The sequence below is a fragment of the Pleurodeles waltl genome, chromosome 5, assembly GCF_031143425.1.
Source record: "Pleurodeles waltl isolate 20211129_DDA chromosome 5, aPleWal1.hap1.20221129, whole genome shotgun sequence".
Taxonomy (NCBI): domain Eukaryota; kingdom Metazoa; phylum Chordata; class Amphibia; order Caudata; family Salamandridae; genus Pleurodeles; species Pleurodeles waltl.
Window position 1 is genome coordinate 774,601,424 of NC_090444.1, and position 12,763 is coordinate 774,614,186.

Consider the following 12,763-nt stretch of genomic DNA (forward strand, 5'->3'; position numbering starts at 1 on the left):
GTTATTCCAAAGCCTGGACAGGACCCAGCTCTCTGCTCCTCCTATCGGCATATTACACAACTGAATGTGGACGCCAAACTCTTCAGAAGTGTCCTGGCAAACTGGCTAGGCCCTTACATGCAAGGGTTGATAGATCCAGACCAAAGTGGGTTTATCCTGGAGAGAACCTGTGCAGACAACACTAAGAGGCTGTGTCACCTTTTAGACAACATGCAGTGAGCCCACATACCATCATTATCATTGTCATTGTCTATTGACACGTAAAAGGCCTTTGATTGGGTCCGTTGGGACTTTCTGTTCGCAGTCCTAACCTGCTACAATCTGGGCCCGAGATTTTGCAAATGGCTCTATTGGCTGGGCCGAGTGGCGGCCATAAAGCATGCGCTCCTACCAAAATGTTGTTCATTATGCAAACCTTGCCACTACAACAGCCGGCCTGGGTGCTTGACACTATACAGAAGCTGATCTGGGAATTCATCTGGGCTGGGAAAAAGGCAAGAATGGCACGGGCACAGGCTTTCCTCCCGCGGTCGGAGGGAGGACTGGGAGTCCCTCATTTAGTTAGTTATTACCAGGCTTCCCAATTACGCCACCTACTGGAACGGTCCCAGGAATGCACAAAGAAACAATGGTGCTTCATTGACCAGGCAGTGGCGGGACAACATATTTAGAAGATCCCATGGCTCCCTTGGGTACATCGCCCTCCGGGAGTCTATGTCTCCCCCGTCCTGTGAGCCACAGTGGACGTCTGGGATAGGGTATAGATACATACGGGCCTGATCTCTCCCATATCTCCACAAACGCCGATTATCAGCAATCCTGACTTCCCTCAGCTTGTACTGGGCCCTCATTCAAGATCTGGCAGGACTTCAATTGTAAGAGAATTGGGGATCTTTTCGATGCCCAAGGCATTATGGAATTTAACAAACTACGGTCAGCTTACGATCGCCCGCTAACAGTCTATTGGCAAAACATAGCACTCTGGGTGTCCTCTCCAGGGATCAGACCACGCGTGGGCAGGCCTCTCCTCACCTTTGAGAAGTGGTTATTAACACGCACAAATGATCAGAGGCTCATATCTGACATTTATGGCTTTTGGTTTACACTGCCGCTTTTACCTCAGACGCCCGTGAAGAGCAGTTGGGAAACCAAATGTGGGCGTTCCTTTCCAGACAGTGAATGGTGGGATATGCTACACCGTGGGCAAGTGACAGCCCGCAATATGAACACATGAATTATTTTTGAAAATAGCACACTACTGGTACTTCACGCTGGCATGGGTTGCCAGATGGTGGAGGGGCACCACGACTCTGTGTTGGCGAAATTGTGAGCAGCTGGGTACGCTGACATCTTTTGTGGCATTGCCCCCGAGTAGTCTCCTTCTGGGACAACATTTTAAACATTAAATATGAGGTCTATGACACCACAATACCACGCTTTCCTAGTTACATACTATTAGGGCTTCCAAATCCGCAGACATACCCCCTCAAAGCCCCAAAAGGCAGAGCCATCACATTAGCGATCAGAGCAGCTAAACAGCTTATTTTAGCCCGCTCGGGTACCGAGGTGATACCCACTCACACAGACTGGCTACACAAACTATGGGGTATACTGGGAATGGAAAAACTGACAGCTGTGGCTACTGGGTGCCTTCCCACTTTTGATAAAATATGGGGTCCTTGTGTTTCCTATTTCTCTGATTAATTTAGGGAACTGACCTGCCCACGTTATTTATGCGTCCTACGTCTGACTAGTTCGGACACAAGCTTGACCGTAACAAGGCCCACTGCACATAGACGTAAAGGGTTTGCCCTCAGGGGGTGGTGATCAACCGGTTATGTGGTAATAGACAGCTGTAAGTGCGGTTGTGTTTGTCCTGTTTTTCAGATTTCTCTATTTGCTACTGTTCTATATTTTACCTCCACCAGTAAGCGGTTGTAGGTGGTGCTGTTGTATATCGCTATAAAACTTAATAAAATGATTTAATACCTAAACTCCATATCATGTGCCCATTTCGGAAATACACAGGTTTCCTTTACACCTATTTTTCACTGTTTATATTTTACCAAATTAATTATTGTATACCTGTTACACAATGAAAAACTATTGCAAGATGCAGCTCAGTTATTGGCTCTGGGTACCTAGGGTTCTTGGCGAACCCACAGCCCTAAATATATCCCGCAACCAGAAGGGTTCAGCAGATGTAACAGTATACTGCTTTAAAAAATATGCCACAGTTAGAAGAAATTACAGATGAAAACAGACACCAATGGCAGTTTTTTTCAACTCAATTTAAATATTTTGTTTATTTCACCTGTTACGTTCTATAGGAAAACCTTGAAGGGTCTACAAAAATTACCCCTTGCTAAATTCAGAATTTTGTCTACTTTTCAGAAACGTCTAGCTTTCCAGGATTCACCACTGGTTTCACACCCATTTCTACCACTAACTGGAAGGAGGTTGAAAGTACAAAAATAGGAAAAGTGGGATACGTCCCAGTAAAATGCCAAAACTGTGTTGAAAAATGTGGTTATCGGATTCAAGCCTGCCTGTTCTTGAAAGCTGGGAAGATGGTGATTTTAGCATTGCAAACCCTTCGTTGACGCCATTTGCAGGGAAAAAATACAGGTGCTTTCTTCTGCGTTAACCTCAACACTCCCTCCCCCCCCAACAAAACCCAAATTTTGATTAATTTTGGCTAATTTCTCGGTCCCCTCTAGGTGAATTCACAAACCCTGAGTAGCTTTAAAATCTCCACAATGTTGGCAAAAAAGGATGCAAATTTAGCATGGATAGATTATGTGGACAAAACGTTATGGGGCCTAAGTGTGAACTACCCCAAATAGCCAAAAAAGGCTTAGCATAGGAGGGGGGAAAAGACTTAGCAAGAAAGGGGTTAAAGTGTCAAGCAAGTTAAAAAATTCAGCAATGCTCTACTGTATCGATTTACCTGTGAGCAGGCAACTTTCTATTTTCTGTCATTACACTAGTGGAAAAGCACATTAGGACCACAAAATAGAAGATGCAAGATTACTGCTCACAAGCTGTAAACCTGTGTGGAATGCAAAGGTAACTAAGTGTTTTTCACCCATTTATATCATACAAGAGCACTCAACTGTGTTGTGCTTCTAGTGTTCACTTTCTGAGCTTACTCAGTATGGTGGTGTTGTCTAGCTCTAAAATGAAGCAGATGCCACTAGAGAATGGCAAGTTAGTTGGAAAGAGTATAATAGAGGTTTATTTAGCTGGGAATCCGGTCCCGCTGTGGATGAGTGGGACATGCTCAATGCTGTGTAGATATATGACCCTTAAAGTATCTTCTGTACCAAAGGAGCATGGACGGTTACCTACATTCTGAACAGTCTTCTTCCTATAGTACCATACACTTACATCAACCTTAATGCTTTCCCAAAAGCGCTTAAGAATAATAAACAACGCGATGACATCACATTTTGATACATTCCCAGGTTAAACGTCCTCCTAAGAAGACAAGCATTTGCAAAGCAATAGGGCTTGCATTTTCTTGAGTTAGAGCTACTGGCATTGTAAACTCAGAACAGGACTTTTCTTGCCACATAAATCGGTCAACCCTGTCTCATAATTTTGTCTTTTCCTGCCATGTTTTGGTGGGCACTGGTGGCTGACATCAGAAATCACAAGCCCTTGAGAAAAGATGAGGAGATGACTGCACTACCTCGAGTTGTGTGAAGGTCTGAACAGAAATTGGAAAATAAGGCTGGAAAAGTATTTTATTTTAAAAGAATTAAAAGTCTTGCAAGCATTCTTGCCTCATCAACGAGCATATAAGCAATGCCCTATGTGTGATCTTGTGAGTGCTGGCAGGGAGGGGCCCTGGAGAGACAGACTTGCGATGCGATGAGAGGCTAAGCAAGTTTCACATCATTGCTTCTAGGTTGAGCTACATTCTACCAGAAAGGGCATATTGTAGCTTTCGTGAGCAGTGAGCTAAAAGACCGGGTGTTTCTTTTGTAAAATAAGCTTATTTTAGGAGCCAGACGTAAACGAGGACAGCACTGGAATAAAGCCAAAACAAATGTCAGCGACATGGGAGCAGATGGGAGGAATGGAATGCTGCAATAAAACGCAGGTAGCTACCAGCCTAAAACACCCACATTGAAAGGGGAGCACCAAAGAAATGACAGAAATAGTCTGTCACAGAAACAGATAAAGAAACCAAAGTGGAATAACACAGTAGTTGGTCACTGCTCTGAAACAGACAAATGAGGGAGAAAAAGGCAGAGCTGACCACTAGTGAGCAAGAATTTTTAAAGGATAATGCAACCAGCAAATGAAACCGGTTTAAAGCCATAAGAAGTATACTAAAAGTATACATGAGGTTGAACACTTACAACCTAAATATTGAGCTACAGGGTCTGTCCGGGTATATGGCCTGCAGGACGGATGGCAAAGGAGAGGACTGGCTGTTTTTTTTTTTTTTAAAGCATCTTATATTATTTCCAGGTTTTTAACCATGTATCAGGATCAGAACAATAAGGTAACATTGATACAAACTTACTGCAAATGTTGCAGCATTAAATATCAGTAGATCGGTGTATGACAACCAATAAACTGAAAAATTACTTTGCTGTATTCCCAGTTCTTTTTCTGGGAGACCTCCACTAAAATTATAAAAACTCTCAATAGCCCTGTTCACCCACAAGGTCCCACAGTACTTCTTTCAAAATACAATTCAAAATGTTTTCTGAAGAAAAAACTATTTCTTATAATCAGAATAATAATTTTGAATCCTGTGACCTAAATAGACCAAAATATGTTCACTGTCTTTACAAAAAGATCACAATTCTAATTTAAAATTACCAAAAGTTCACCAGAAAAAAAACAAAAGAAAAAAAGCTTTCACACACCTTTTTGGGAAAACAAGGGAGTAAAGTGTTTAATGGAAGCACAGACCAACTCTATCCCATCGTTCACAATGGTGGCAGTTTTTCCAACTCTTATTAGGAGACACAGGATCCTACTAAAAGCGGCACTCAATGCTTTTTTTTAATTTTATTTCACTAAGGAGGAGAGGAGATTGTTCACAATTTCAAAGGGGTGTCCCTGAACAACAGAAAGGATTACAGGCAGGTAATGTTCATTCGGCCTTCAGGAGGTCTCCCACTGATAATTAGAAGATTGCCTCAAGAAGGAGGTTTTATAATAAAAGTGTATCTGCAGCTATTCCTCTTGTCGAATGGGCCCTAGGTCTACAGTTTAGGTATTTGCTGGCTTCCTGCTAACACAGTTAAGATGTAAGAAATAGTCCATTTGGAATCAGATTGCTTGGAAGTAGCTAAACCTGTACAATCATGCCTTTGTATTACAAAAAAGCCTAGAAATACAGAAGTGTTGTTTTGTTAAGGTAAACTTGTAACACTCTTGTAATGTCTCACAAATGTAAACTTTTTCCGCAAGATAAGAAGGGTTTTGAAAGAGAATGGGAAATAAAATGGACTGATTCACATGAAAGGCTGATATAAAGTAAGCTGGATGTGTCCTTATGACTACTCAATCCCTATGGTAAACCATTAAGTGTTCATGGGAGTTTAGGGCCTGAATATCACTAAACCCGCGTGCCAACGTGATTGTCACTAAAAAAGGTAGCCTTCCACAAAATAGGTTGTAAGGGAGCCTTGTGAATTGGTTCTTATGGAGGTATACTGAATACTCTGCGAGAGCAGATCTAACTGGAGTATAAACTTTCTGCAAATTTTCTGGAAAGTCATTAATAAGGGTGATTCGGAAAAATAGACTGATGTATATTGCCCATTTTGAACCTTTAGTGATGTTTTAGAGCAATAAGAAAGAGGAAATAAGCATCTTGCAGATCTATAGCCCACATCAAATCCCCTTGCTTTAGCTTTTAATGTAATCCTAACATTCCCAATTTGTACTTTGAGAAGCTGTTTGTTTGCTGCTCTCAAATCCAGAAAGGATTTCTGCTTCGATGTTTTCTTTCAAACTAAAACTTATAGAAGTAAATTGCCTTTCCCAACTTAGACCTCTTCTCCACAGTTTACTTTTCTAGAAGAGTGACAGCATCCTGTTGTGACTTATTTTGCTGAAACTGACAATTTCTTGGAAAGAATGGCCGTCAGAGATCTGAACTTCAGCGAGTAACCATTTTGCGTAACATTCAGAATGCATTTGTCTTTTATAATCTTTTACGACTCTTGGAGGTGGTTGGAGATACTTTTCTCTGTGGAATAATCAAAAAGGAAGGGAAAGAAAAAGTCAATCTACCTTCAAGCAGGGGCTTTCCTGCAGCAAAAATAACTGATGAACTCCTCTACTTCTAGTAGGACCTCTTTGCTGTACAATTAGGCATGTTGTTGCTGTTGCTGCTAAAGCAAGTGAGACTGGACCCTCTATAACAGAACAAACGGATGCTTCCTGTACCTTTTTCTTTACTTAAGACCCACAGTTCTAAGGGTGCCAACTTCTGATCTCACATGTTGCAACTCCTCAATTGGATGAGAGCCAAACAACTTAATAACAGAGTGGAATTTTAGGATGTGTTGTGGCACTTCAGAATTTAGGCCCAGTAACTCTAACCTGATAGATTGTCACATAGTGAGACCACAGCATTATAAATGAGTTGACAAACGTGCTGAATCCATAGCTCGACTAGTCACCTGGTTGGGGAACACAATTCCTGCTTTGAGAATCTTGGGAAAATCAGTTCTTCTGTCTCTGGAAAATCTTCAATGTACTACTGCAAAGAAAATCACATATGGCCCGATCGTACCTCCCTAGGAGCGGATCCACACCAGCTGCTTTCATAGAAACTGCATAGGTGCCACAAACTATTCTACCTGCCGAACCCAGCTTCTTGCTTCCATTATCCAGCGGGACTGTAGACCGGTGCAGTTGGAAAGGATTTCTTTGCAGGTAAATATTTACTGAATCAGGCTGTTAATTCGTCCTCAGAAAACTGAATCCTGATCAGGAAGCATATGCTCTTTCTGTAAGCAAGATGTGCCAGTTTCTTTGAAGAAAGTATTAGAAACAATTCAGTTGCTAGCTCTATGAGAGCTACAGGTAGTGGCAGCACAATTCTAGATTTACTACTGGGACAGTGTCTAAAAAATGACAGAGGTATAGTAGATGTAGATCATGAGGTTGACAATTTTGCAGAACCTCTTCTAAAACGTTGTGGAAAGTATTGATATCATAAGCAGGAGACATTCTGGATGGTAGAGAATCTTTCCAAGTAGATGAGTAACACTCAGATGAAAGAGGAAATGTGGTTGTCATGGGGTAAGTACCCTTTAGCACTGAGGTCTTCAAACTGGGGGGCGGGCCCCTCTAGAAGGGCCCCAATTGATCCTAGGGGGGCGCCAGACTCTGGTCAAAAGAAGCATTATACAGATAACAGGCCTTTGTTTTAAGCAAAAGCATGTTATTGCATTTTAAAAAAGGTAACAGTACTTAACAACAATGTTTAAATAGGCCTAGACATATTCAAACATTGGCATCTTTATAAAATAATTGTGAAAAATTCTGAGGGGGGCCCAATGATTTTTATTTTCCAACTGGGGGGCGGGGCATTAAAAAGTTTGGAGACCACTGCTTTAGCAGATCTTTTCCTTAAAAATGTTGCCTTGAAAGGTGTGTGGTATGATGCTTCTTTAACCTGTGAGACCTTTTACCCGTTCTCTATCTTCTGGGTAGTGAAGAGCATGAGGAAATGCAGTCACTGGAACTACCACAGTCAAAGGTCAAGATGAAACTGGAAGTGATGAAGGTGGAGGAACCGTGGGAACCACCATATAATACTGAATAACTATTTATTACTCACTTGGACGTTATAGTTAGGACCATATTTCCATAGAATTTCTTTCTGGTTAGCTAATAACTTTGGCACAATTGAAGAATCATCATAAAAGTTTGTTTTTTTTCGTTTAAAAAAAAAAAAAGGTTTTAACCATCTCAGCTTCATCCTACGAAATTTGGAATGATCTGTCAAGCTAGGCCCGAAAAAAGGGGGAGGTTAAAAAAAATGCCTAATCCCCATGCATTTTCCTATAGGAAAATTAGATACAACTACAGCCAAAATGGCTGAATGAAATTACACCAAATTTGGCAGAAGGCTATATCTTCGTCCAGAAAGTGTTTTTTGTGATTTGGCATAAATCAGTTGGGTGGTTTTTGAAAATGTAAAGTGCAAAATATATCTGTATACAAGGCTTTGGTATATCAGCAGACCTGATAAATATAAAGATAAGATCTGATTCAGTGCTACCACATCAACAAAGTTGTAGCAGCAGCCATATTAGGAATACTAGACTCAGTCCTTTGAATTTAGAAAAAAGTTTTTTTTTTTTAAATATATGGGGCAGTGGAGGAATACCCTGGGGACCCCCTGTACAAGGCCTACGGGGTTAGGGTATCCCTACCCCCGTCCGAAATCTTTTTTTGTGCTACCACAAGCAGATGCATAAAGGATCTGTGATGCTGTGAAAAAGCTGGGGTGGGGTCAAGGGCATCAGCACATTACAGCCCTGGTGACCCCATCTCCTGCGGTTTGCATAAAGTAGTGTCCATGCCCAGGAGACACTGTAGTTCATGTCCAGGAGACTGGGGACACAGAATGCAAATTGAATTCCTTTCCTGCATTCTCCCAGGCAGGGAACACATTTCTCATGCTCAGTGGGAACGGAGGAAAAAACATAAGTGATAGACCAGGCTCCTGACAAACCCAGAATGGGTGCTGCCTGCAGAGCTGGCAGGGACTGCGGGGGCCTTGACGCTCCTCCCTTCCCCCTGCAGTTGCTCATCAATCTGCATGTTGTGGATGTTTCAGTGTGTACCAGGGCACCCACTGTAAAATAATTGCCAGCTCGCACATGACCAAATATGAATGCTGGTAGGGAGCCAGCAGGCACAGCAAAGCCTCAAAGTTATTAAAAAGTGTAGGTGTTTCGGGTGGTGATGGGACAGCAATAAAAAAAAATATTAAAAAAGAATAATAAATGAGCAGTACGAGACACTCATTTATTGCTCAATGCTCCAAGTAGAGAGCACCCCATAATGCTCTGAAAGGACATTTTATTAATATTTTTGGATCCTGGTGGTGCCCCTAGAAGGGGCAAGGGCACCACTAAGTATTTGCCAACACAACATTAAAAAAAAAAATACAGTAAGTCCCTTAGGTCATTAAATCCATGACACCAGGAGCATTAAAAAAAAAATAATAATATTAAAGCACTCCAAGCTGGAGTGCAGGACCCCTTGTGAGTGCTTCTACGGCTGCACTGTGTGCCTGCAAAACAAAGAAAAAAAAAAAAGACGCAAAGGCCTGTTTAATGTTCTTTTATTAAAGATGCTTTATTGAAAATACTTTGTGCACTATTATTAAACATTGCAATGTGTGAATTTACGAAATATACATTTGAATATAGTTATTGGTGACGAAGTCAATAGGTCTGCGTTATATCTATGTGTGATGTGTTGACCCTTTGATAAAGCCAATAGGACACCCTCGTTTTATATTTTGGTTTTCTGACCCCTAGATAAAGCATTATAAATGAGTTGACAAAAGTGCCGATTCCTTAGCTTGACTAGTCACCTGGTTGGGGACCACTATTCCTGCCTTGAGAATCTTGTGAAAATCAGTTCTTCAGTCTCTAGAAAGTCTTCTAAGTACTGCTGCAAAAAATCACATGAGGGCAGATCACACCTCCCTAGGAGTAGAGCCACACTAGCTGCTTTGAAAGAAACTGCATAGGTGACGCAGACTATTCTACCTGCAGAACCCAGTTTCTTGTTCCTTTATCCAGGGGGACTGTAGGCAGGCGCAGCTGAAAAGGATTTCTTTGCAGCTAAAATATTTACAGAATCAGGCTGTGAATCTGTCTGCAGAAAACTGAATCCTGATCAGGATCAGTAGGTCTGCCTTACTTAAAATGACACCCTTTATATTATTAGACAATCAGCCGTGGCCCAGAGCCCAACCCCACTCTACGCACTACCTTTGGCGCGATCAACCCCACACAGCACACAGTGATGGAAATCTTACTTAGTTAGAAAAAAACACAGAAATTCACTGAAAAACAAAGGTCAACAGGGACGTTATAGTTAGATAAAAATGTCAACTAAAACATGCTGTTTTAAAGAAACAAAACCACTGCAATTCACTAATTATCGTAAGTAACTATAACGCGTGCCCTAAAGTAGATAGACATACAGATATGCTTTACCTTTAAACCTGGCAAGACATACACAAACTTGCAGTTCCCTAATTCAATACTAGAGATTCCTCTTGAGTCAGATGCAAAAGCTTGCAAAGCCTCTCGTGATGCTCTTTGGACATCAGTTGTTGCAAACAAAATAGCAGAGGTACAAAACTTTAAGATCAATACAAATAGTCTACATTGGCACAGGAGGTTGGTTGAGGTGATGGGGTGTTCTATATGGATTTTAACATATGTTGACAATGGTTGTGTGGGTGTAGAACAGTATTTTATGCAAGTGGGGTTTTTATTTTTTCTATTAAGCTTCTGGTTGAGGCCACGTGTGATTTCAAGCCTTAATTTGTTGTTGGCTGCTTTGTATGTGACTTTAGGTCAGGTCTCTATTTCATTAGGTTAGGACAGCAATTGGAAAAAGCTTGAACATACATGAACCAAGCTGATTTCTGCGAGTTCAATTAGTAACTCAAGTATTTTATGAAGTGAATGTACGTTTTACATATTACTCCCTAGGTACTGGGGATGTTGGTTTTATGGCTCTGTTTTGTGCAGGGATCACTGTTGTGTTTTGTGGTGCTATGGTGCTTTTGTCAGCTCTGAAAGTACTGTGTCAGGGGAAAATCAAAGAGTAAATTCTGGGTGCACTTGTTACGTCTGTATTTCAAATGCCTGGCTTGTGATTCTGACTGATGATATCATTCTTAGTCGCAGAAGATGTTTCAGGCATCAGAATGAGTCCTGTGAAGACGGACAAGATAGTCCGATACCTCAGTGTGTTGTTCCTCTATTCTGGTATTGATTTCTCTATTGGTCATTGTTGGGGTGCACCGGTGTGACAACAGAGCTCACATATATTTTGGTCTTTTATGATTAGTTGTTCCTATTTATATAGGTGTTAACTGGTTCTCCTGGCAGAATCTCAAGATAGGATCCTCAAATCATGGGTCCACCACAGTGTTGTGTGGCAGAGGGTGAGCAGACCCAGAGCAAGGTGTTTAGAGCATTTTTTGTATAAGCCAGTGCTTGCATGCTTGCAGGATGAATGTGATCCAGTACTCGTGTATTACATTAAAAGCCTAGAAATAACCCATTAACACATGTTCACTTAAGGGAGTAAGAGTTAAAAATGGAGGGCGGGGTTTTTAAAGCAGTTAATGAGGTAATGGGATTGAAATAAGTAAACGGGCGCAGTAGAAATCGTAAAAATACTCTGTATTTAACAGTTTGCAGGGGATAAACAAATATACATCGCCAATTGTCAGACATCCCCATCAATATCATAAAGATCCCGAAGATACATGACCTTCTGCTTTGAATAACTAATATTTTCTCTTTTTGAAATATTTTTTCGAAGGGACAAATCAAGGAAAAAAAAGTTCTTGAGGATGGTCTCTTCGTAAAACTACTCAAAACAACAATTTGTAATATGGTGCAGAAACATCAACAGGATACACAAATGATTTAAAATCCATACAACACCCTCGAAGGCAGTCAAGGAGAAACTTATTTTTGCGGGAGCTCTTGCAATCAACTTTAAACCGTTCAACTGGAGTCTTATATGGCTGCTCGCTAAAAATGTCAAGTTCAAAAGCATACTCAAGTCTATAGGTGTATGATCTTGCCCTTGAAATTCATTGCAAAGAGTTTTTAAAATACTTACGTTCGGTTTTCAAAGGGGTCATTTCTAATGATGAGCACATTCCATTAACAAGAAATCATTGTAGTAAAACGTGAATGCATCTTTTATAGCCTCTGGAAACAAAGGCAGCCATTTCTGAATTTTCTACCTTCTTTTATGACTTACTTGCTGCCAGGTTAGTTTCAACCTTTCGAAGTGCTCCTTTCCATCCTCCGAGCATGCAGAGCAAGTGAGCCTGAAGAAGTTGTCTCCCTTTAGGTAGCTGGGTTGTTGCCCTCTCAGTTCACCTAAAAGGAATAGCGTAAACATGCAATTACATTGCCACAGGACACGTGCAAATATGAAACATTAAACATTTCTACAACTGGGCTATTCATCGAGTTGGATTAAAAAGTGCTTGATCATTTACTATCAGGAGAAACTAAGCGCTTCCTTTTAATTTGTTTCACAGTTTCATCTTTTCTCTTTCGTTTTTCCTCCTCTTCATTGTCCCACTTTTCCTTGCCTCTCCTTTTTCTTCTTCGACATTCCTCATCTTTTTTTACGCCCGTCCTCCCATATTTCCTTTAATCCTCCTTACGCTCTTCTCGTTTCTGGTTCTTTGTCATATATTTATCCTTCCTCAACTTTTTTCTTTTCTTTTTAGGATCACTCTCTTCATCTATACCTTTCTTGACCCTAATCCCACCCCAACGTTTAATTACCACCCCCCGCTCTTGCAGACTCCACATTTGTTTCATAACTCTACCCATTGCTTGGCTCCTTTCCCTCCCCTCACCATTTTTTCACTCATACTCTCCATAATGCACTCCTGTTAATCTTAACCTCCTCCTCTCCCATTTTCCACTTCGTCTCTAGTCTTCACTCCTCAGGAACATGCCTCCCAGGCTCATCCTTCTGAAACCTGCCT

General features: G+C 41.2%; 1 protein-coding gene across 4 annotated transcripts in view; it reads right to left on the minus strand.

The window, feature by feature from the left end:
* Positions 1–12,763, minus strand: part of KAT14 (lysine acetyltransferase 14) — a 395,910-nt gene that overhangs the window by 354,843 nt on the left and 28,304 nt on the right. For all 4 annotated transcript variants that reach the window (XM_069234742.1, XM_069234740.1, XM_069234741.1 and 1 more), the window contains exon 2: positions 12,019–12,140. In XM_069234742.1, the coding sequence (XP_069090843.1) occupies positions 12,019–12,140 (122 nt within the window). The remainder of the gene's footprint in view (positions 1–12,018; positions 12,141–12,763) is intronic.